This window comes from Diorhabda sublineata, chromosome 4 (genome assembly GCF_026230105.1).
Source record: "Diorhabda sublineata isolate icDioSubl1.1 chromosome 4, icDioSubl1.1, whole genome shotgun sequence".
NCBI classification, from domain to species: Eukaryota; Metazoa; Arthropoda; class Insecta; order Coleoptera; family Chrysomelidae; genus Diorhabda; species Diorhabda sublineata.
Genome location: NC_079477.1, coordinates 6,307,743 through 6,334,874, shown reverse-complemented (window position 1 = coordinate 6,334,874; position 27,132 = coordinate 6,307,743). Strand labels below are relative to the sequence as shown.

The following is a 27,132-nucleotide window of genomic DNA, read 5'->3' as shown; positions in this document are numbered from 1 at the left end:
AAATGGAAAATCATTAAAATTTAGATAAATTTCAATCAAATCTTCCCCCTCAACGTTCTCTGCTAATTTTTATTTTATTAAAAATTTTTGACGGCCATCTAAATTGTGAACTTTCATTTTCTACGAAAATTTTCGTCATTTTGTGGGTGGGAAACACCCGCGAAAAAAAATTAACTTAACATTGGGGGACGGTATTTTATATGTAGAAAATGTGGGTAAAGTTTGATATCAATCGGTCAAGTAGTTTTTAAATAGCAGTGAACACGGACTTTGAAAAAGTGAAGAAAATTTTTTTCCCAACTTAAACAGAATCTTCGATTCCAGCTTCATACAGCAAATTTCCTTCGGCATTTTCGATGTCTTCAGCCTCTTTTCTGTCAATTCTTTGTTTTATTCTGGCTTCCTTGCTCATGAGTGCTTGTGCCGCCGCTGACAGAAAAGTTAGATTAGCACCAGCACTTTCATTGAAACTGCATGCAGTTTTATAAGATGCAAATTCAACAATAGCAATGGAAAACTTTGTACCTGTTCGACGGCTGCGTTGCCATCCCGAACGTCCATAGCTGCTAGAATTAGAGCGTTAAAGGCAAGGAGATTAAAGAGACAATAAGTTCAAGAATACTGCTTAAATCAGCTTAAAATTTTAAGAACATATTCTTGAAATGTTAGACAATAAGATAAAATAAAAACATTCGATTTTTATCAAGTAAAAATCCTAACCCTCTCCCCCTGAAGCAGCCAATGCAATAAAAAATCATGCATAGTCTTGCAAACCATTTTGACTTTAGTCCTCTTAGATGTTTAACCAATTCCTGGGCCAAAGTAGCAGTCTTTATAACCATATTGTATAAAAGTCGCAGGGTGTTTTTACAGTGTCTATTTGTGTGGTCAACTTATCTATCTATTCATTTAAAATGAACATAAACATATTTGTCGTTGCTTTAATAAAATTGAAAAAAGGAGCAGGTAAAAAATTGATAACTAATATTAGAAATATAACAACTTCGCTTTGATATTCCAAATTAAAGAAATCTGCCCCAGGGTGCATAAAAACAGAGTTTAAAAAAATTAATCAAAATCCTGGGTCCTATCAAAGTGCTAAACAAGAGTTATATGAAAATACATGGGCTTCATGTATATAAGGACTTGCACTTTTTCAAGAGTCAGAATGAAGTTCAGTTTTGTTAACAAACTATCAGTTTAACATAATCTTGGAATATAAACTATAATTTGATTCTTTAAGAATTTTTTTTATTTTTTTAGTCGTATGTTGCCAATATTTTAATAGCTGTTAACCCTTACAAAGACATTCCCATATTATATGCCCCAGAAACCATAAAAAACTACAAAGGGAAATCTTTGGGACAACTACCACCACACGTATTTGCAATTGCTGATAAAGGTACTGTATATCAATCTAATGAAAATAATTGGAAAAAAATGTGATGTTTCTATTTAATTCCACCAATCCTGAGAATGTGATAGAATATTATCAATTTTTACTTTCAGCCTATAGAGATATGTTAGTTTTGAAGCAATCACAATCTATAATAGTTAGTGGAGAATCTGGTGCTGGGAAAACTGAATCCACGAAACATTTATTGAAATTTTTATGCGATAATTGGGGAGCTGAGGTTGGTACTCTAGAAAAGAAAATCTTAGATGCCAATCCAGTATTAGAAGCATTCGGAAATGCTAAAACTACAAGAAACAATAACAGTTCAAGGTAAAACCGTTCCAAAATAAAGAAGATCGTTTCATTTCTTCTCTTTTAGGTTTGGTAAATTTATAGAAGTTCATTTCGATAACAAATTTAAAGTAGCCGGTGGTCACATATCCCATTACCTTCTAGAAAAATCTAGGATATGTTCAGCTGAAGGGGATGAAAGGAATTATCACATTTTTTATTTGTTATTGGCTGGAGCTCCAGATAACTTGAGAAGCAAATTGAATCTTACACAACCCGATGACTTTAATTATTTAAAACATGGCTGTACGAAGTAAGTATCCTTAAAGTATACGCAATATTAAATAGCAGTGAAATATACTTACACCTTCGAATTTAAATAAATGGAAAATAATTTTTCTCAAATGATTACAAAAGAAAGGTTTTAGGAAATAATTATGAAAATATATTCGTTAAAAATTTCACTTATATCCTTACCTCTCCAAATTATCCTGTGTGTGACGTTGTGGTTAGTCCAACCTTTTTCCTTTCTATTTGGAGAAAAAAGTTTTAAAGCCACTATTTTAGATGGTTGTATCATTTTGATCAGTTTTTAAAAAGTATTCTTATTTTTAAATCTAGAAATTAATGTACACAAGTCTGGACCACTTTGTATACTATTATTCTGATAAAAATGATGAAGTTTATTAAGATTTGACAAAAAATATAATTAAGTCACATAGATCACTACTTTGGCAGAAAAAGTACTTACTCCAAACCGTCTTGCACGATTCTATATTCCCTTGACTGGTTTAAACGATTCCAAAAGAATCGGAAAGCGTTTTCATTATTTTTATGATTCAAAATTGGTTTTCAGTTCTTTTACAAAAATTAAAAACAGTTTAAATTTTCTTTTTATTCTTTTCAAGGGATAAAGATCAATAATTAATACCTAAAAATGAATTAGTAATAATAAAAGCCATAGGGTATTATATCAATAAATAAAAATTTTTTACTTATAATAATTACAGACTATAATTTTATTATTACTATATTCTTATTTACCTATTTATGCTCCTTAAAATACGAATATCAAAATCCATCGTATATTCTTCATTTTTTGTGTGAGCAAAAAGTTTTCACTGGTAGTGTAGGTAATGCAAGTACCATGGAATGGCCCTGATATAGGAATACATATTGTCGTCCCGCCCATACGAGCATTTGTTTGACTAACTTTTTGATAATTGAAAGAAAAAATTAATAGAATTCAATAATTGGATTCATTTTTTAACAAAATGCAAGTTTTTAAGAAAGCAAATATAAAATACTAACTAGTTGATATTAGTCGTAATAAATTTCTTACCACTTTCCTTTTACTGGGGGGATTAGGAAGAGTAGTTGTCCATGTAATTGAATGGTTAAAGTACTGCATAATTGTTAAGGTCATTAAAGTTTAGGTATTGACATACTGACTTGCATAAAATCAATTGGAATTATTGATTTATTGATAATAAATGATGCCTCAATGAAAATTTAATTGTGTGCCAAAACAAATCCAATAATTGTAAGCCTGTAATAACAAAAATCGTCAAGAACTTTTGAATAAACTATAAATATGCATTAATATCGAGAATTTATTGTTTGTTTATGATTTTTTTTTCATTAGTATTTATTAAACAATGTCAACATCATTCATAGAATATTTTTCCCTACTAAACACATTATATATATATATATATATATATATATATATATATATATATATATATATATATATATATATATATATATATATATCAAACTATTTGCTGTAATGACAATATCAATGACTAATTTTGTAGGTAAATTCTATTTATATCACCTTTGTCTACCGCTAGAACAATGGCGATATTATTAAAATGTTGTAATTCCTACTATAACTGAACAATTATACTGTAGCCACTGAGAAGTAATTTTCCAAATATTTCTTTGTTTTCATAACATTTTCCCACTTCATACATTTTCTACTTAAGAAGCTGATAAAATTGGTAATGTAAACTTATCAATAATGACCATACATTGATATGAATAATAATGATCAATGATGACCATACATTAATATCAATAATAATGATTAATAATGACCATACATTGATATCAATAATAATTATCAATAATGACCATACATTAATATATATCAATAATAATAATAATGCCCATACATTAATATACACCCCACAAAAATTATTGCATCACTCATTATTTTTTAAATATTTTAAATGTGTTGCCTGTTTTTCGAATTTTATTATTATTACGAATTAAAACACCAATATATACGCCTTTTGCAATATTTATTTTATGTCAGTTTAATCTATACAGGACAAAAAGTTTGATTTACCAAAACATAGAAAATATCAAAAAAATTGTACAAAACATCTATACAAAAAAACGAACGGTGCTTCTCGCTCTAATTATAGCTTCCTTTCGCCTTGGAAGGCTTCTAACAGGTTCTGGACGTATCCTTTCGGCATGTTTTCCCAGTAGTTAAAAAGAACATTTTGAAGATCATCTAGTGTTCTTATTGGTGCCGGATATTGCTGAATTTGCCATCCTAGATGGTCCTAGACATGATCTATTAGGTTAAGGTCCGGGCTGCGTGCAGGCCAATTTAGGGTGGGTATCTCGACCTCTTCTAAGTACTGCCGAACCACTCTAGCAGCGTGCGGACGACTATTATAGTACATTAGCACAGAGTTGTCACCGATATGAGGCATATAGGGCACTACATGGGATTCTAGGATATTGGTTATGTACCTGTCAGCATTTAGTCTTCTATCATTCACTGGTACTAACTTCGTGCGACCCTCGAAAGAAATTCCTCCCCAATACCATGATAGATCTACCACCAAAGCTTTCAGTTTGACAAAAATTAAACGTGTTCTCGAGCAAATTCCAATCTTGCTACTCGATGTTCTCTGGTAAGACGTGGGCCTCTATCTGGCACTCTGGCTCATATACCTGCTTCTCTCAGCCTATTCGAACTGTTTGTAGGCTTATTCGGACATTAAGAGCAGCCAACAGATCTGTTTGCAGCATTCGAGCGGTGGTATGCCTAATTCTTAACGTCGTTAACCTCAAATAACGATCATCTACTACCGAAGTTACCCTTCCGCGGCCTTGTCCGGGTCTTCTGGTTAGCTGCCCTGTTTTTTGGTAGCGAATAACAACTCTGGATATGGTGCTTTGTTGAACTCCAATTACCTCGGCGAAGTATCTTTGACTGCGGCCATCTTGTATGAGCGTGATGATTCTAGCGGCTTCCTCATTCGTCACATGTCTTGTTAAATTACGAGGCACATCCATTATTAACAAAATAAATTTAAATTTTCACTATACTATAACACAATTTGCTTAGAAAGTTCTCGATCTCAATGCATTCTCCAAGATAGAAATGATTTACTCGAGCATTTTTGCTTCCAAAAAAATGTGTAAGAAATTGTTATATTTTTTTGCCCATGATAAGAAACCAGAAATATCTATCAAGTTGATACATATACATATTGTTCCAAAAAATTAAAATTAAGTGTTAAAAATATTCTAAAATACCAGTGATGCGATAATTTTTGTGGGGTGTATATATCCAAAAAAGTAAGAATCGGATATTCTAGTTTGAACCCAGTCGAATTGCGAATTGTCCGAATGCGCCTTTGCATATTATCATATACGTGCAACTACCAAAAGGGATTTAATAAATAACAGCAACATTTGGTTGAGAGAATTACGGAAAATAAATCTGAAAATTAATGTTGGAAAGTGATAAGTAGTGTGCATAGTAAAAGAAAATATACACATAAATATGAGGATACAAGGGTGCAAATGAAATCGTGACGACCGATGACCATCGACCAATTTCCCAGTCCCATGTACAGAACACTGACATTTAAAAGTAGCCAGGTTCACTTTGCTCTATGGAAGTATTACTAGTTGCCTATTACTAAGAAGCTAGACATATAATATCTTAATCTTACATCATGTACTTTCAAGATCATTTATAGGCAAAAAAGAAATTTTTAAAAAACCAAAATGACTGCATATAAGACAGTAAACTAACCAATATTAAAATGAAATTGGAAGCAAGATACAAGCAATGGAGATGATCTACTTAGGAGAGTGAAGGGAATAACAAGTAAAGACAGAATTAGAAACGAAGCGTCAAGGAAAGAATTAAGTATTGAATGAATAGCTGAGACGATAGAAAACAACAAGCTATAATGGTTAGAATGTCAAAACATATGAGACTAGATAAAGCAACATGGAAAGCACGATCAAATAATAAACGGAAAATCTAAGAAAACTTGGAATCAAGAGATAGCAGAAATATTATAATAGAAAACAAAGAAAACATAGCAACAATAATACAAAAAAAATTATACAAAAAGTACAAGGAACTCAGCCTCACCCCTTTGTGTTGATGAGAGCATATGATTATATATTGTATGATTATGATTATACGTTATATAATTTTATTTGAATTTTGTAGTTCCCATAATTACTATATGAAAACCTTTTTTTCAAGTGAATATCCTTTGAACGTGGCGTAATATTTATGTATTGTATTGTATTATTCCTAATGTTGATTATTCATTATTTTTCTACATTACTTCTGCAACTTCTCTTCAATTTGTTCAATTCATATGATATTGATATTACAAATATTATACTTTATAATATACTTTGTATAGATACTTCACTTCAACAGCTACAGAAAAAAAATTGGATGCAAGCCGAAAAAGTTCTGATCATAAAAAAGGGGCGCTTAATGATATTCTTTTGGATGATGTAAATGGTTTCCTGGAACTGGACCAAGCTTTGTCAAGATTAGAAATCAATGAATCTGACAGAAATTATATATATGCAACAGTGGCGGCTGTGCTACATTTGGGTAACATTGAATTTGAGGATAATCCCGAAGATACGAGGGGAGGATGCAGAGTAATTGGTAGGTAAACTGTACAAAAGAAAGGAAATTTTAATTCATGAGCAAAAGGAAATGAAAATATATACTACATATATCTACTTAGGAAAAAAAAAGAAAATTACGATAAACTGTTAACATTTTCAAGTGAAAAGTGATAGGATGAAATCTGAATTAATTTATATTAAAAAATATTAAATATCCATAGTCAAAACTCTGAAAAAAGTATTTTTTTCAATTTACTTATTTAAAATAGAAATGATATACAGAAATACATGCATTTGTATATGTAATGGTTACTTTTAAAAAAGGCAGTTCTCACTATTATAATCTGTAACTTATTAATTTGAAATTACGAGGGTAATTCAAACATAAACCGAAATTATTGAATAAACGCGGGACAAATTTTGTGTCGCAAAAGTGGATACTGGTCTGTTACAAAGCATAGAGAACAGCCGGAACCGCATAACTTCGCTTTTTAGTATACTTATAGTCATGAGCGAGAAGGAACCAGTGTCTATTGCGCAGCGCACTACTATTAGTCATGTTCATGGAGGATAAAGTGCCTCTTTAAGATTCAAGTTTATGAATAGTGTTTCGTTCGCCAAAAAGGCCGAGAAGTGGTGGCAAACTTGCCACATGCGCGGTGCTTCAGAACAAGTGATGACAGCGACCAGCGACAGCGGTGTAGGAAAACTCATTTTGGAAGACCTACGCAGTACTGTACGCGATATTATTGTAAAATTGAGCATCAGCGTTGGTAGTAGATAGCAAATAATTCATGAATGTCTCAGTTACTGCAAAATTTCAGCAAAGTGGGTTACAAGACTTCTGAATTTTGACCAGAAATTCACACGCTTGTAAGTTTGCACGTGGCTCCTGCAGCGGTATAAAGAGGAAGAAGAAAATTTATTACATCGAATATTCGTCACAGACGAGATTTGGGTACACCACTATATTCCGGGAAATAAACGCGCGTCAGTGGGGAAGGTGTTGTATACCGTGTTTTGGGCCACTAGAGGAGTAATTGCGATTTATTTTTCCACTGAACAACGAACTGTGAACACGTAGTATTATAGTGACCTCTTATAAAACACGATGAAACCTGATTACATATTAAAACGACGCGAATTTCCAATCTGTTGCATGATATTGCTACAAGACAACGCTAGACCGCATACAGCTCGGCTTACGATGGAAACGTTGAACGAATTGGGTTAGGAAGTACTGGAACACTCTCTTTATAATTCTGACTACTATTTATTTGATTCATTGAAAGAGGCATATGGCGGACTGTGATTCGAAAGCAATGCGAGGTAGAATCCTCCGTGTGACTGAGAAAAACTGTAAAAAATTTCAGTTATGTAAATCTCAATGGTTTTGTATTTTTCTATGTTGTTAAGGCTTAGACTACACTTGGATATGAAGATAATTCAAGTGGCGGAGTTGCCTACGAATTTACATACAAATAGAATCACTCAATAAGTCGTGTGACAAAGGAAAACACATTTTCTGCCAAAAATCGATTCGATTAATCAATGTAATCTCCTCTTTAAAGAGCAATACAATCATTCCAACGCTTCTCTAACTTCTCGATGCCGTGCTTGTAGAAGGAATTGTCTTTTGCCTCAAAACAGGCTTCAGTTTCAGCAATTGTTTTTTCATTTGATCTGAATTCCTAAACCGGCGAGCATTTTTTTGAGATCAACGAATAGCCAGTAGTACCTGGGGGCCAGATCTGGACTATACGGTGGATGAGGACATATGAGGCCGTTTTTTCTTGATAGTCAATGAATAATATTCCATACGCGTCCCAAAATACTGAAGTCATAACCTTCCCAGCTGACTGTTTATTACGTATAAACATGGTCAAACACTGCTCTGAATAAACAACACGTTGTTGTTTTTGATCGATTACCACATTTAAATTTAGCAAACTAATAACAAATGGTTATTTTCGAAGGAGTAGAGTCCGGATAACAATTTTGAAGCCATAGCTGAGCTTGTACTGTGTTTTTTTTTCATCAAGAAGCAATGACAAATGACATGGTCTTTGGAAAGTTGGTACTTCATAAACGTCATATGGATTTGATGATGGCAGCGCCATCTGTGTGTCAGTCATACGACTTATTGACTGATGTAATACATACTCCTCCAAAAATTTGTATGTTTGTGTACATAACATTCGCTCAGCATCTCTCAAGATTTATGTTTGAAATACTTGAATGTGAAATAAGATGGAAATCAAATAATTATTAACTTTGTATATACGTAGTGATTTATTATTATACTCTTAAAAGTAAAAGTGTATAAATATATATCATAATACATTTTTCCCAATTTTCTGATCATAAATTTCTTAATTACTCTCTTATTTTTCCTTCTCATAAATTAATATTCAGTATTATTAGTAGCTTGCTAAAATATTCATAAACATAGATAAATACTTGAAAAATTACTAAAATTGATACTGTTTCAGCTTCAAAAGAAAAACACTTACTAATAGCATCTAAATTATTAGAAATCGATCCCAATGAACTTAAGCAGGCATTAATTTCACGAGTTATGCAGAGTGCACGAGGTGGAATGAAGGGAACTGTTATTATGGTACCTTTAAAAACTTATGAAGCGGTTAATGCAAGAGATGCATTAGCAAAAGCTATCTACAGCAATTTGTTCGACTATATTGTGAACAGGATAAATAAAAGTATACCATTTCAGGCATCTACTTATTATATAGGTGTCTTGGATATTGCTGGATTTGGTAAGTACCACTGTTTCAACTAAGTGAATAACAATTTATTCTAAATTGCTTATTTTTTAGAATTCTTTACTGTAAATAGTTTTGAACAATTCTGTATCAACTACTGCAATGAAAAACTACAACAATTCTTCAACGACATGATTTTAAAGGCTGAACAGGAATTGTACAAAAGGGAAGGTCTCAATGTACCAGAAATACAGTTTGTTGATAATCAAGATTGCATAGGTAATCTCATTCTTCGTAAACACAATAAAAATATTTTGAATAATTTTTTTAATCAGATGTAATAGAAACTAAAAACAATGGAATATTAACTCTTCTCGATGAGGAATCCAAACTTCCGAAACCCAGTTACACTCATTTCACTGAAGAAATTCACAAAATATGGTCGAAAGAATATAGATTGGGACTTCCTAGATCTTCTAAACTAAAGGCACATCGCAATCTTAGGGATAACGAGGGTTTTTTGATAAGACATTTTGCTGGTGCAGTCTGTTATCAAACAGTAAGTAGTGAAACTTGAAAATTACCTAAGTATATTCTTGAATCCAATTCAATCATTACATTCAATTTATAATAACATTTATTCTAACACTACTATATCATTGATTATTAATATTTCCATCACTTGTACTAATTAATTTTACTTAACCTTCACAGCAACTCTACTTAAATACGAGGTATGATAAGAAAGTTTCTCTTGAGATTTATCAGTCTGCTACTATAACCATTTTAGTGAGATCATGTTTTCCTTGAAACACGAACCTTGAACAATGCATTAACATCAGGTTGTTAATGAACTTTAGAAAGCTTTTTACGAGGGGTGTGAGCGATTTACAAGAGGAAATGAGAGTCAGTTAACAACGAGGAATAATTAGGACGTCCCTTGACACATGAAAGTACGATTATTTTGTTCGATTTTCGAAAATATTAGACATTTTTTGATGCCAGTTAGTCGCGAATTGCCTACCAAATTTAAACCCTACCGTTTCCCATGTGAAAATGCGTCTCAATATAGCGTACGAGTCGTGTCTCTCGTGTCACGCTCTCATACATGCTATACGTGTCCCAATTTGCGCCTTGCCTAAGGACCGATAACGATACAATAATTTAATGTATTCATCGTATATTCTTAATATTTTCCTCTCACTTTAAAAAATAGGGAAACGAAATCACTATTTTCCCAACTCCATATATCTAATAAACTTAACTTATGCAGATGGTTCGGGAAGTACTAAGAGTCTAAGAATAAAAACAACAATTTTGGGAAAGGTATTTTATTTTTAAATATAATTTCTTTTTAATTAGATATATTTGACTCGTTAATATATTTTATCGATGTCTGCCAAGTAAGCATCCACGGTAGTGATGACCTCCTCATTCGACAAAAAAAAGGAAATTACACAGGGCCAAATGTGGATGGGGTGAATGAGTCTAATTCGACCAAATTTGCTGCGGCGAGCGTAGAGGTTTGAAATGGCGCTTTATGGTGCAAGAGCACTTTTGCTTTGCCAAATTTCTTTAATTCCGCATCGAATCGGTCCAATAATTCAGCTTAGTTCAGCATGGTGACCATTTTTCCAAAGTAGTCGATACATATCGCACCCTGCGAATCAAAGTAACCTTTCATGTCAACAGAACATAATTCTTATCCTTTGGAGAATACTCTTCGGCTGTAGTTCTTTAATTAATTTAACATTTTGACATCATTTCTGTCTTTGAAAAGAACACGGCAGAGCAAATGGAACTCGTTTCAAAATGCTCCTAATCATTTGGAGTAGATTAATTGAACTTCACTTTAATAAAATAATTCACCAGTTTTATCGTACAATCTGTACAAATGACATTAAATCATCTGGATTTAGTAGGTTTTTGTCTAATGGAATGATATAAACTTAAAAATTTCTCATCCAGTCAGCATCTACAAAATGTTTCTTTTTTCTTATCCGTCATTGACTTATTGTTGTCTCTTATTGTAATCAATTTTTTTCTTCGATAATGATACCATTTCTTTATTTAGAAATATTTTATTGACAAAAACAACGATGCTCTCCATGCATCCCTTGAAGGCATTATTCAAGAAAGTGGGAATAAATTTATACAAGCATTGTTTTCAACTTCAAGTACTATGAAAGGCAAACTCACATTTAGTAGTGTAGGAAATAAATTCAAGATTCAACTAGGAGAATTAATGGAGAAATTAAGGAGCAACGTAAGTATTTAGCCAACTAAGTTTTGTAGAATTGATGCATCTGATATTAATGTGATTTTCTTGTAAACTATACTAATTTTGATTACAAATATTTCAGGGTACTAATTTTATTCGTTGTGTAAAGCCAAATTCTAAAATGGTGGATCAACAGTTTGATGGAAATTTGAGTTTAATGCAATTGAAATGTTCCGGAATGACAACTGTTTTAGAACTTATGGAATATGGGTATCCAAGTAGAACATCCTTCAATGAACTTTATCAAATGTACAAACAATATATACCCAAAGAACTAACAACTCTGTCGCCTAAACAATTTTGTGAAGTAAGCTGTAAAACAATTTTTGTTATATATGTTACAGACCGTTTATGAAAAATAGACCATATATAAAAGGACTAGTCCGTATAGAAAAGGACTGAGGATATTAGTCTATATGTGTAAAAAGCTTGTCTTTTAATGAACTGTCCACTCCGTTGGTAAAAGGTCTAGTCTGATTATATACGGCCCAGCTGCACCTACGCCATATATATATTTCTAAGATGTTTGAACACAATTTTTTTTATTTATTTATTATAGAAATGAGTTATACATAAAAATACGTACGTAAAGAATACAAATCAGGACATTTCATTTTTTTAATTTGTTTGTACAACTTAAGCTATTATGGCATTTACAATTACATAATACATTACCTTTTCGACTAGCACATTTCTTTGATTGACATTTACCCTTACAATTTCATTTTTTAAAACATTGCCCATGTCCTGTCGATTGAGCACTAGCCACCGATCTAAGAGGGATTTCCCTGTTTTTGGAAACTTCATTTTCAAAATGTTAGCAGGGCACGTACTAAATTCTGAACGGCTATAGTATTTTGAAATCACTCCTTGTTTTGTTCCCAAGCGGTAAAACCCATCTTCTGTGCCATGCACAAGCTTTAGTTCGAGCCACATTGTCTTTCATTCTTCAATAACCCTGTTGCAAAATTACAACTTATCACATTTTTGAAGCATCGATTATTGTTCTCCATTTCTTTCTGTCCTGCATCTGTTTGTTCCAGTCACGTACTCCCAGATTCTGCATATCTTGCACAATTTGATCTTTCCATCTATTTTTTGGTGTACCAAGCAATCTTTTCTCGCTCGGTCTCCATTCTGTAATTTACCTTGTACCCTGTCGTTTTTCCATTCTTTTAATGTGTCCGTATCATTGTATTCTTTTTACTGTAATTGTATTTACTATCTCCTCATTTTCTAATATATTATTAATTTCATAGTTCATAAGTCTTCTATAGTTATTATTTCCAACTTTTACTGGTCCATGAATTTCCCTAATTATTCTGCTCTCATATATCCTTAGTTGTTCTTCGTCCATATTTGTTAGTCTCATAGTTTCAGTTGTGTATGTAACTACTAGTTTTATCGCAGTCTTATAGACTCTTAATTTGATTGCTCGCCTTATCCTCTTGCTCCGCACTATAATTTTCAACTTATTATATACCCTATATCCCACAAGAATAGTTTGTCTTGTCTCATTTTTGTTGCTTATTATTGTTCCTAAGTACTTGGAGGTGTCAACTACTTCAAAGATGAGGTCATTTATCTTTACTGTTTTTTACTTGTGAACTTCCTTATTTTTTTCAATTTCCATATATTTTGTCCTCCTTTTCAGACTGTTGAATGCTTGTTCGAACTCGATAAAAAGCATTTGCATATTAATGTTGTGCTCGTGGATTTTTTCAATCACTTGTTTTATAGTATTTATTGCATCTACTATTGATTTTCCTTGTCTAAAACCTTTTTGATATTCCCCTATAATTTTTATTATATAATTATATACAGGGTGATTCATTAAGAATGTCCAATCTCTGAACTGTAGATTCTAGACCTCAAAATATGATGATTCTGCTCAACAAGCCTTATGCAAATATTGCTAGTTTCCGAGATACGGAGTGTTCAAAGTTTAAATTTTGAGTTTCGCAATAATTTTTTATGTTTTCACAATTTCTCTTTGAAAATTGGCAATTTTACGTTTTTTGACATGAGGAATCATAATTTGCACTCTAATTTAACATAAATCAAAGTAAACTTTTTTTTGGCTCAACTTACAACTAAAATAAAAAAATATTAAAAAGCGTTAAATTCTACAAAAAAAGTTACTCTTCTTTGATTCGTGTAACTCAATCAGTTATCGAGTTATTTGCTTCTAAAAAGTTCAATAAATTTTAATTTTTTGTTAAAAAAAATTTATAATTCATTAAATATGTAACAATAACAAATTTGTAAACAAAAATAAAAAACTTCAAAGCAAATGCTCAAAATGCCCACCATTTACTTCAATACACTTTATGATCCGCTTTCGTAAAGATCTCTTAATATCAAAATCACATTCGTGAATTGATGGTGAATTCGTGGTTTAATTTTCGTTTTCTTTTCAAGTAGGCTTGTGTCACTTTTAGACAGTTTGTGTAGAAGCAAAAATTATAATATAAAATAATAATAAGAATAAGTAATACATTAGTATTCCAAATAATGCCTGACTGAGCAAACACAAATCATATGGCTCATCTCATTATTGGAAAAATTGTTGTGTCTAGGCATTATTTGATAAATAACTATTACACTTGTTAATTACTAAATTGTTAATAAATGGTATACTAATGTATTACTTATTCTTATTATTATCCAATTTTTGCTTCAATAATTTGTGTTTTAGGCAATGTTTCATGCTTTGAAGCTCCACGACAAGGATTTCAAATTTGGCGTAACAAAAGTTTTCTTCAGACCAGGAAAATTCGCCGAGTTCGATAACATCATGAAATCTGATACGGAAAATATGAAAAATATAATAGGACAAGTCAAGAAATGGTTAGTTAAATCAAGATGGATTAAAGCACAATTCTGCGTACTAACTGTGATCAAAAGTAAGTAAAATTGATTAAATGTCAGTTGTTACGTGGATATTAGAAATAGCTATTCCAAAGAGGTTGATAAAATTTTAAAAAAATTCATATTTTAGTGAAAAACAAAATTGCTTGGAGAAAAGAGGCCCTTATTATTGTGCAGAAAACAATTAAAGGTTATTTGGCAAGAAAACAACACCGCCATAGAATATTATCATTGAGAAACATCCGCGGTTTGAACACCAATTTAAAACAAATTGAACAGAGCGCTCAACAATTGAAAAAAGATAAAGATTTAGTTACAAATGGCATTAATACTTTGAAAACACAGTTTGAGGCAGCTATAGATGCAATCAAGGTATGTGTTATAATATAATTATAATATATTTACTCGCAATATAATCGGGAGAACTTCAATTGCATCTATGTCATTTATAATTTTTTCTGCTATCATTGTACCTTCATCTGCATCAGCTTATTGAAAGTCTTGAAGATTTAAGTTTACAAAGAACTAATTAGATATAAAAAATCACAAATGTTGAAGTAAAAATAAAACAATAATGGAAATGATGAATGTAGCTAAAATAAATACCTAGAAACCTTATTTATATTGTATTTAACAATTTAAAGAAAAATAAGTGGAAGAACAAGTAAAGGAAGGACATTATCTTGTATAAAGAATTTTAGGTACTGAGCATAGTTCAGAAAAACTTTTGACAATTTGATATGTGGGTATGGCATATTTAGATAGAAGAATTAGTTCATTACATGCGTACCTTTAGTTCTGACAATGAGCGACATGGATTTATTGTTGGAATTAATATAACTCGCCTCCTGATTACCATAATATTATTTTTAGAAAAACGAGAAAATGGACAAGGCAGCAATTGAAGATTTGTATAAATCCCTAGTTGACAAAGTAAATCAACAAATGGCATCATTACAAAAGAAAATCCAAGAACAGAAGATCGCCGAAGAGCAAGAACGTTTGAGGAAGATACAAGAGGAACTAGAGAAACAGAGAAAGTTGAAGGAAGAAGAAGAGCGAAGATTGAGAGAGGAAGAGGAAAACAGAAGACTTAAAGCTGAGATGGAAGCTAGAAGGAAGATAGAGGAAGAAGAAAGAAGGAAGCAGGTGACTCATAGTTTTGATTATTCAACTATTCTTTTTTATTATGTCATGTGTTTATAACTACAGGAAGAAGCTGATAGATTATTGGCATTGAAACTTAAAGATCAGCATGAAAAAGAAGATGAAGAACAAAGACGATTGCAAGAACAAGAAGAACAGGAAAAGCAAGATAGGGAACTTGCTCTACGCCTCGCGCAAGAAAGCAATGGTTCTATCGAAGAAAGTCCACCGATGACACGCAAGTACGTTTATTTAAACATGTTTGTTCATTGTAACATACCAGTATCATATTATTGAACTGCTTCAAAATAACGAATTTATGCAGTTATTTCAAGAGTCGTTAATATTATTCTGTACCAGAAAAAGAGCAGTGTATATTATCAACAAAAATATAAACGGAAATGTCAGACAAACATGAGGGAATAGGTATATGACAAAAAACTGATGAAAAAGAAAAAAATTGTCAATCTTTGCATATTATTACAGTTACCAATCATGTTGTTTAGTTGTTATATTCAGCATATTGAAAAAAGTGTGGACCAAAAATATGAGAAACATTCAATAACGTAAAATAGCGATTTATAATCTGCTATGACTTATTCTAATGTAACTGCTGGACTATCATATATATAAACGATAATATACAATATGAAAACCGTCGAATTATGTTTAAAAAGGATTTTCAAATAAAATAGTCCCAGAATTATGAATAATAGTAAAACCATACAGGGCACATTAAAAAACGAGTTTCACTATATTTTATATAACAAAATTGAAACAAAACACCCTGTATGATGCTTTATTAGAATAAATTCTTTTGGTAACGTGTCCTATACTTATTCAACAAATTGTTCTTCAATTACAAATTTAAATGTAATTTATTTTAAAGCTTATTGCCAATTTTCTAACAACTTGTCGAAAATTGAGCTTCAATGCATTAATGTGAAAAAAAATTAATATCTGGAATAAATAGAAAACTTCAAATAAAAATAATTTTATTTGCATTGGATTAGTTATGTCAAAAATATTAATTGTATGTATATACAGCGGGGGTCCTACTGCTTCCTTTGCTGCATCCCACATTTCTTACGCCACACTTTTCTATCTATCCGCTCGTTTTCCTGGATAACTGTGTCTTTCATGGTCTGTTCAATTCCTTCCTTTTAGGTCCTTGATGGTCTTCCTCGTCTTCTTCTCGTCTGCGATTGATACATCAATGCTTTCTTTGGCCACCTGTTCTGCTCTATCCTTATCACATGCCAGTACCAGAGCATTTGCTTAGTCTGTATTTTCTCTGAAGTCGTTATATTCGACCTGTTCTTCGTTGTATATCTTCATTTTTTATATGCTCTGTTCTGGAGATCCTGCCCGATTTTCTCAAGTAGTTTGTTTCCACAGCCTCTATTATTTTCTCCTGAGTATCCATCCGTTGCCAGCTCTCGCATCGATACGTCGAAATGGGCTCCACTATGATTTTCTATATTGTCATTTTTGTGTTTAGTTTAATTTTTTCTGACCAAAGCAATGAGGTCAAAATTTATGTAGCTTTTTCAATGTCAATATGTATTATGATTTTTTTTGTAAATGATAACTTTTGTTCATATATTTTCCAAAAAAGGAATGCATGTGGTTATCTTATTCTTTAAATCTATTTTGTACATAAAATATTGGAAGAATTATTAAAAATTTTAACAACCATTTTAGAAAAGATTGGACTATCAATTTATAAACTGTTTAATATTTATTTTTTCTATTATTCAGCGGCACGGTAGAACCAGACAAAATCATCAAGTTGAACAGGTATTTATTCGGTAACGATTTTTTGGTAGGTAGTCAGTAGAAATGAGATACAGTTTGTCGTCAGTTGAAGTCTACTAATAATACTAATTCTTGTTTTTATTGTTACTAACTTATTTTTAACTTCGATTCTTTTCATGTATATTATCTGTTCGAAGTAATACAATATAAATTAATTAAAGTTCATACTTTTACACATTCATCAAATTAAAAAGATTCTTAATGATATCTTATTTTTTTTTTCAGCGAAATTAAAATATTATTGAATACTCAAATAAATCTGTCAGTTAATTAATTAAAACTTTGACCAACCACCTTTTGGATGCTCCTTTTTATGAAACTTGATAAAATTTTAAATCTGCAGCACTATATAGATATAGATACACATTAGGGGTGAAACTATTTTTTTCTACCTGACGAATTTTTTATGCCCATATGGTGATCGAGCTACTATTTCTGTATGACATTTTTTATTTTTATTACTCATGTATCAGTTACGAGAGAAAACTTTATATAATGGTTTATATTTCAAAGAATAATTTATTAATTAATTTATTAAAACTAACAACCATTTCAATATTTAAACTGACAATTAACTCATTTCAATTCAATAGTATTTTAAGATTTATAAACATTAAAAACAACATTATTAAAGACCCAGTTATTTAGAGAAAGTCCATTTTCTGGCTGAGTATCCTCTTGAACTTCTTGTTTAATGTTAATTTCATTTGTGCTGTGATATCTACATATATGCCAGGGATTTGCTCCAGAATGTTCTCTGAAATTCTTGTCTTATTTTCTAATGAATTCTCAACATAGCCTTTGGCTTCACAGTTCCATCCTCCGTGTTGCTTTATTTTCAGAATATCGGCTCCTGAGTCTGAGGAGATCTGCTGAAACAATGTCCTGTGTATCCTATAATATTAGGTAGACCCAGGTACTGAACAATCTTTGCTGATAATTTTCCAATGGTATTTATGCCCACGGGTTGCATGCCACATTTTATTTTATAATATCACACAAACAATCTGTCGTGCTTTACAGCAGGAGGTCCAATATTTCTACACTTGTTGAGAAGGTCATTAAGATTGACACCAGCAGTGACCACAAATTCGCGAATAAAGTGTGTTTTGCTTTCTGCAATTGTAGTTGTAAAAAAGGGCCGTCAGTTCAGCCTTCCTTGCAGGCTGTCGCAATCCCTATTATCATTGCGACCTAAGAACAGATATATTTGATAATAAATTATTAACATATCGTAAATGAAGTCGTTCTTTTACAAATAGAAATATTTCATCTTCAACCTCTTTTATAAATCTTTCTACATTCTCTATCGTCAAAATCTCCGATTTTTTTGCATGGTATTCTATTTACCGTCTCTTCAGCCAAGCCAAAAGCATAGTGTACTTCTTATACTTCTACAGTGGGATCAGATCTCAACATTGAATCTGTAGTCCACAAAGTCAACGCCTTTATTGTTTAAAAATTTTCAAAATAAGCAAGTAGTACATTTTCGTTGATGTTCTTCATATTTTTTTTAATTCACACCATTTTTCAAATTATTGGTAGACCAGTGCGCATCTACTTCTTGATTTTTCAGGTATTGAACTACCCTCTGCAGCATTTGCAAATTATCTTACATGTCTGTAATGTAATGTCTGATTCGCTATCTAAAGACATTTCAAGTAATTACTTCTGAATTGTTGACATTTTAAAAAATCGTTGTTTGCTTTCATAGTAACAATACTTCAAGACCTGCTTTCGTAGTAACAAAACTTGTGACATCATTTGATTCCTCTTTAATATTTCTACCTACTACCAATATGTAATATCAAACATTACGATACTAATATGAGTTTCGAAATGAGTTACTTTACCGCACTAGTGGAATGAACTCATGAATAAAAAAGTAAATCTCATTTATTATAATAATTAAACACAACACCTGTACAATTAGTGATGTTTATTCCAGCTGACGTGTATTGTAATTGTAGTTTTCAATTTCAATTGAATTTTTTGTATAAACGTGACCTTCACTTTTCCGCTTCAAAAAAGCCAATAGCTGTCCACATTTTTCTCCTCAGATACTATACTCTCAGTATACTATAATGTGTCCATAATGATGATGCCTTTTCTTTTTCAGCTTTCCTAGCAATAAGGTATTAAAATTTTCTCCGATATATCACGGACTTTTTTTGAATTGCACCAGTCTTTGAATCACTTATATTCTTTTTCGTATCTATTGCGGGATTTAGCGGGAACTAGGGTTTGTATTGCAGCAAGTTCTATATCAGAATCCACACTTTCATAGTTGGAACTCATGTCGATACAATTATACCAAACTGAAGTGAACACGTCAAAATTGACAGTTCGCAAAATAAATCAACAATGAGCTTGGTTGTTACATGATTCTAATATCATTAATTTCAGGAGTACTGACTAATTTTGAGATAATTAACATTATTGGTAGTAGGTAAAATAATGTCATATATCCGTAACGTGAATTCATATTACGATATTCAATGGGTTATACAAATTTCCCATCTCATTTCGTAATTTGAATCTTTTCCACACTTATATCGTAAATATCTATTATTGTAATTGAAGATTCTTTTGAATATTATAAAAGCACGGAATAAGATAAACTGACATTGTATTGGTAGACTTTTTGTAGTTATCGGGTTGAAGTAGATATAGAGGCTCTGCTGAACTGTTTAGTATATTATTATAAACAAAATTATACTTGAAGTGAATGTTGTGCACTGCAAAGACTTACACTATCTGTAACTCGACTTTATACTTCACTAGAAAACTTAAGGCTTTACTCTATGATTTATAATAACCCTCAAGGTATGAGGCTATATGGCCTACCTTTTGTGAAAATAGAAAATACCTACAGAATTACCGAGAAACCGCAGTTATAAATCATTTGATAACGGCCGGATAGTCTCAGCGTCCAGGCCAGGCTCAAACTTTTTTTTTGGACGTTTCAGTGAGAAAGTTTCAGAAGTTCTAAAAACTATGTATGAACCATTTATACGGAAAATTCAATATCACCTACATTTTTCGTTAAAATGTAGAGTTACTAAGTATTTCGGACTAATTCGCACTCCATATACATATAGTTTTCCTAATATATTCACCTATCTGAGTAGTTGTCAACAAGTTTGTCAAGTTAAATGTGGCATTAGTCCTGTAATCTGTAAAGTAACACGCAATTTTTGATATAGAACAAGTGGCGGCATCTAGTTTATTGCATTAAATAACTCCATCTAATCAAAAAGCTTCCTTTTTGCACATGTAACTAACATTCATTGCATGGTTTTTCAAAAAGTGTTTTTATGTTTAAAATTTACATATTTACACATTTACTCATTCTTATTGTGTATAGATCAGAAGCTCACAGAAACCACCAAGCATCTATGGCCAACAGCAAGTACGATCTATCTAAATGGAAATACTCAGATTTACGTGATACTATCAACACGTCCTGTGATATCGAACTGCTAGAAGCTTGCCGACATGAATTCCACCGTAGACTTAAGGTTTGTGTGAAGTAGTGTACGGTTTTATTATATATTCTTCTCTTTTACTTCTTTGTTTTCCTCTATTATTCCTACTTCATTTCTTCGATTATTATTCTAACTTATTAATACAAATATAGTACCATATTGTAATTACGAACTAACACCTACAAAAAAATTTTTTAAGGTATACCACGCATGGAAGGCGAAGAACCGTAAACGTAACATTATGGACGAAAATGGTCGCGCTCCACGTTCTCTCATAGAATCTGCTGCAAAAACTCCTCAAAGAGGTATACAAAAACCTGTTTTAGACAATAACACTCAAAGGTTTTTCCGTATGGCATTTCAGCGACCTGATAACGAACCTGGTAGCCGTGGATGGTGGTACGCTCATTTTGATGGCCAGTATATTGCCCGACAGATGGAATTGCACCCAAATAAAGCTCCTGTATTGTTAGTTGCAGGTAAGTTCTTAACATCGAATCAAATACGAGAAATTTTTATCTTTGTACATGTTTACGCCCACCAAAACCAACTTAATTTAAACCGACATCCCTCCTCAAACTACCAGACAACAAAATACTGTTTAATTTTAAATAATAAATTTATTTGGTTTTTATATTTATCAAAATTTTGCTTCTGTACTTAATATACAGACAGATATTTAAAATACTTAAAACTAAAGGATTGAAGAAAAGAATTGATGCTAATAAAGGAATGAGGCATATTTAGTCCAAGTAAAATGATAGTGTGTAGCGAAAAAAATTTAAACATATTAAGAGAACCGTTTAGTGGAACAAGGAAATACTAAAACTGATGAAGAAAAAGAATCTAGCATATAAAAAAACGGAACTCAAAAAGACAGCGAAGAACATGACAGGAAAATAAATAGAGTAAAAGAGGTATTTGAAGGAGTCAAAATGGAGAGTTGGAAAAATTTGGTTAAGAAATTAACCGACACAAAATGACCAGTAGAATAATGAAGGTAGAACAAGGAAAAAGCAAATGATAAAAAAAAGATATTAGATTCACTCGATAAAGGAAATTTATGTAATTGGGATCCGGATAGACCCAATCCCAAGCATGGAATTAAGGAAACAGTCTGGAGCAAATGCAAATACTTCTTAGATATATGCGCATGAAAAATGGTTGGAGGAAGGTGCATTTATAATTTGACTATTGTAAAGGTATGATGACAAGACAAGAAGTTTTTTCCTTAAACTTTAATGTTTTATAATGGTTGTATGTACGTTTTACGTCATTACTATTACATTTATTTAGACCACAAAACAAAAGTAAATTATTGCTAAAGTTCATTGTTTGAAGATTCATTCATACATCATCTCCTCTACGGAAAATGCAAAATAAGACAAGGAAAACTCCATATTTATTTGAACTGCAATTACCAGTTCCTTACAGGTAACCGGAAACATGGACTACAAAAGACGAAATCTTTTTGTTATGAACAAAAGTCTGATAAATAGTAAAAATAATTTAATCAACTGATAGCAGTTCGCAGTTAACATTATTTAAACTTGGGAATTGATGTTGAAATTGGCATTAACTTGGTAAAAAATAATAGTAATGTATTAAACATTAAGATATAATCTTTTACGTGAATAAATGCTTTTGCTTGAAAATGGTGGTATTCTAACTTACATTTCAGACATAAAGAATGATAGAAATAAAACATATCTGGATCATATGATTTCTTTTGGGAGTTTCCTTCGAATCTACTTATAGTCTGGCCACGATTTTTTATGTTGTTTAATTGGAAAACAATGTCTTAATTCAATAGCAATGTGTTGGAAATATTCTAAATATGTAGGATATTGAGAACTTAAAACTCTCATATAACTATTAAATTTCCAATTAAATTTTCAAAATTTTTTTTCTCGACAAAAGCAAATTGAAAATGTTTGCTCATAAATTCGACTGAAACATATCTAAAATTATGTTGAAAGTTTGTATCACTTTTCATGTTTTTCTTAGGATTTGGATGAAGAACCGTATATTTTGTAAGTAGATAGATTGCATGACTTTTGTGTGTTAATATACAAAGTGTTCGAAAATAATAAAATGATATAAAGGGTAGTCAAACAAAAATTAATTACAGGGATACATGGAATATTGTCAATTAACCATCATTTTATACAACTTGGGCGGAATAATAGGACATTCAAAAATGTTCATATATTAATATATTTTTCGTGATGATTTTTCTTTTTATATGTGAGTAGGTAGAAACATCAAAATTACACCTGCTATTTTAAACTTATTTTCTATGAAAAGAGACCTTAAATCAAGACAATTCATCACGATAAACATAAAAAGATCAAAGACGTAAAAAGTTGAAAGAAACCATATTAATGACTGTCTAGACCGTTTTTTTTTCAAAGTTTCTGATGAAAATTTTAAAATTCTGTATTTAGAAAGGTTATACAAGACATATTACTTAACTATATAGATTTTACACAGATAATTTGTAACCTATTCCATTGCTACCTTTTCAGATCTATTGTGGTTTCTAAACCTATATTACATTATCAATCCTCAGTCTTCTTATCAATCCTATCTTTATAGGAACCCAATCTTTTTCATGTACCTCGTTGCCAGCTGCTTTTCTAAGCCCGTTTTATAAACTGGCCCAGTGAGATAGAATGTGCTCCACATTCATCTGATCGATATAATCTATGTAAGGATTGGTGTGTGATTACAATGGGCGGTTTTGAATGTTTTCTTGACCCATATAGTATGGCAGCTACGTAATGTAGTAATGACGTCAATTTTGCATTATATTGACGATAACTTTTCAACTTTTTTCCATATCGTTCTTTATTAAAGAGTTGTAGTTTTACAAACAATTAAATTATTTATAAAAAATTACTCGACCAGAATTGGGCTCGGCACACTCAAAAAATGGCATAAACAAATATAAGAAAACGCTCTAAAATTCTGGGGAGTATAAAACGGCTACGGGACTCCCCTAGCTGTCGTACTATTAAATAATGTTGATACTCTGTAGCAGTAGTAAGTAGTAATAATAGTCGTTCATTAGTATTTAACACGTTGATTCAATTTTTTTTTGGCTACACTATATATCCAACTAATTCATGTCATAACCAGGTGGTCATACTACCATAATTGATGACCATACATTCGTTGAATCATAACTAATATTTAACAACATATATGTGTGTAATTACCCAATGAAGTTTATGATTATTATGTGTATAAAAACAGTATTCGTAATCTCTTCAAAAACAATGTTTGATAGATTTACCTACTAGCCAATATTATATTTTCTACTCAACTTTCTTAGACTGTTTTCAAACTATTAAAAAAAATCCGAGGCAGTTAATTATAGGGTATAAAGTTTTGAAAAATAGTTTGCATACATCTCATTTGACATGTATAAAATAAATGATTATTAAAATATGCCTATTTTGTTTTAATTTCATTCTAATTACTTGCTATTCTTTCATTATATTTATTTTGCAACATTTCATTAATTTTGTTTTCCAATTTGTATGTATTCCAATTTTTATAAAATTTTTCAGTATGTGTAATGATACTTACGTTGTTGCTTACCTTTCTAAATGAATTCAGAGAAAAACAACATTTTTATTTATTTATTTTTTAAATATTCTAGGAACACTCAATTATTATTTCTACACTTTTTATATGCATGATGTTTTCAAGTTTACAGTTTTTATTATACTTATACTCAGCATTTACAATGTTGCCAGATTTGTTTTTATATTGTTATTCGTTTTCATTTGAACTTCAATTCTTACATTTACAATGTTGCAACATTCGTTAATTATTTTCAATTTTCTAAATTTTGATATTTAAAATGTTGCCAGATTCTTTGTGTTTCTTATTAATAATTTCTCTAGACATTAACAATGTTGCCACATTCATTATTTTTTATTATTATCCATTATATATATTTCGAATTTGACATTTGAATGTTGTCTGACTATCACTGCTCAATTTTCCTTTTTTTACACACAATTTATGATAAAACAAGTTACTACACTAGTAGTTCAGGAAGAATCGGTACATGAATACCTATTCCACCTCAATTTTTTTATGCGATCCTCTTCAAACTGCCCTACTGATGATATAAATGCATCTTGCCATGGAGCAACTCCGTGCCATATTGCACAAATCGAAATTGCTTATATAATTGTTATTTTTCAACTGGACAAATTTTTATAGTCTTGATTGAAATAGACATAAAAAGTTACTATGACTTTTCAGGATAAAGTTGAAATTTTTAGAGATATAAATTTGGGTACTTTTGATCCACGAAAAATATTGTAATGATTTTTATCATTGTTATAATAAAGAGCTTCTTTCTTTTTTTATATATTTACTTTTGGCGCTAATTTTGCTTTAATGATTTATGAATAATAAATTAAATTAATTGAAATACATTTCCATTTAATCCTGGGATATAAAAAAATTATTGATTATTTATAACATAATTGTAGCTACGATTAGCTTCAAATTAGAAATTTTTCGAAACTTTTAAAATTCATATCTCCAAAAATACCTTATCCTGAAAAGTCATAGGAACTTTTTATTTGTATATCAATAAAAAATATAAAAATGGGTCAGGTTAAAAATAATAATTCTTTGCAATTGTTTAAACAATTTCGGTTTAAATAATATGACACGGGGTTGCCCCATGACAACATGCCTTTATATCATCAGTAGTGCAATGTGAAAAGAATCACATAAAAAAATTGATGTGGAATAGTTTTCGGTACTCATGCGACGATTCCTCCTGGACTATAGTATTTCTACATTTTAATCTGTTGTTTTATTACAATTATTTTGATAATGTTGCTGATAAACATTGAGGAAGAAATATTCAATTTTATATACATTTTTTAACTTATAGGAAAAGATGACATGCAAATGTGTGAATTGTCTTTAGAAGAAACTGGATTAACACGTAGACGTGGTGCAGAGATCCTGGAAAATGAATTTAATAAAGAATGGGAAAAAAATGGTGGTTCCCATTACACCCGTCCAGCTGACAGAAAATAAGAAGATAATCTGTATGTTAACATTTTGACGGTATGACTTGATTTTTGTAATCAGCAAGTATCCGTTTGTTAATATTTGTACATCTAGCAACTACAAAGAAATTAATTTATACAAAAAAATATTTTTTATTTAAAACAGTTTTCGATAACAGTTAAATGATACTAAAGCACTTCCATTTAATGTTGAAAAAGTTTAAAAAGTATTATTTTTCGCTTAACACAGTATTAAAAAAGGAAGCTACATGTATATCTATAAAATTTATCAAATTTTTTAGTGTTTTATTTACACCCTCTCCATAACTATAATTTTCTACAAGAAAAATTTCAAAAATTAAAAAAAAACTAAGTATAAATAGTATAAGATTGAGGCCATTAAAAAGAAGGAATTCTGACAAGAATATTTGATGTTATACAATAGGGTATATGCATGTGTTTTTTTATATTTTTAATGATGCCAATTCAATTGCCACGTCCTGTATTTGTTTACTTCAAGTGTGACAGTTACTTTATAGTTTATAATATCGATAAAAGTCATGGAAAAAGTTTAAAAAATCGTTCTATAGGTATTGTATTGTACTTGAGTGAGATAACTCCATGATCTAAAGACGAAAAGGTATGTTCTTCCTGAGGGCTCATTTTCGACCCGTTCTGCGCATCTCTCGCATTCGAATGTTTCAAATTGGCGCGTCGTTTTGGGAGCGAATTCTCATTGGCTGCTTCCCAGCTGGTGCGCAATAGCACACCTTGTAGTCTTTACATCATAGAGTTCAGAGACATGAGAAAACAAGAATGAAATGTTTGTGTTGTTGCAAAGATCATTTAAATGCTTTTACTTTTTGGACCTCAGTCAATGTAAAATCTTAATTAGATACAAAATATACCGTCATCATGAATGTCAGAAGAATAATCAGAATCTAAAAACGCTCCAGGAACATAAAAATAAACAGGATTTTTGTTCCAAATACACAATAAATCCAGGACGTGTCATTCAACGTTACAACCAATGATGAGGCTTATATCAAATTTGCAGTGTTTAATAATAATCATTTTATACAAGAGAGAACGAATTAAATGGGGAAATAATGATTTTATGATAATATTAGTACTATGGGTCTATGGGAAA

General features: G+C 31.1%; 1 protein-coding gene across 7 annotated transcripts in view; it reads left to right on the top strand.

Annotated features, from left to right (window-relative positions):
• Window positions 1-26,279, top strand: part of LOC130442348 (myosin heavy chain 95F) — a 48,417-nt gene extending 22,138 nt beyond the window's left edge. For 3 of the 7 annotated variants that reach the window (XM_056776383.1, XM_056776382.1, XM_056776384.1), the window contains exons 4-19: window positions 1,264-1,402; window positions 1,510-1,726; window positions 1,776-2,000; window positions 6,388-6,644; window positions 9,100-9,384; window positions 9,445-9,609; window positions 9,666-9,889; window positions 11,405-11,596; window positions 11,694-11,918; window positions 14,310-14,517; window positions 14,613-14,854; window positions 15,356-15,631; window positions 15,695-15,870; window positions 20,814-20,967; window positions 21,134-21,413; window positions 25,862-26,279. In XM_056776383.1, the coding sequence (XP_056632361.1) occupies window positions 1,264-1,402; window positions 1,510-1,726; window positions 1,776-2,000; window positions 6,388-6,644; window positions 9,100-9,384; window positions 9,445-9,609; window positions 9,666-9,889; window positions 11,405-11,596; window positions 11,694-11,918; window positions 14,310-14,517; window positions 14,613-14,854; window positions 15,356-15,631; window positions 15,695-15,870; window positions 20,814-20,967; window positions 21,134-21,413; window positions 25,862-26,010 (3,414 nt within the window). In that variant the 3' untranslated portion in view covers window positions 26,011-26,279. Of the gene's footprint in view, window positions 1-1,263; window positions 1,403-1,509; window positions 1,727-1,775; window positions 2,001-6,387; window positions 6,645-9,099; window positions 9,385-9,444; window positions 9,610-9,665; window positions 9,890-11,404; window positions 11,597-11,693; window positions 11,919-14,309; window positions 14,518-14,612; window positions 14,855-15,355; window positions 15,632-15,694; window positions 15,871-17,389; window positions 17,429-20,813; window positions 20,968-21,133; window positions 21,414-25,861 lie in introns of all 7 variants that reach the window. The other 4 variants (XM_056776380.1, XM_056776377.1, XM_056776379.1 and 1 more) reach the window with 2 other exon arrangements.
• The last annotated feature ends 853 nt before the right edge of the window (window positions 26,280-27,132 follow it).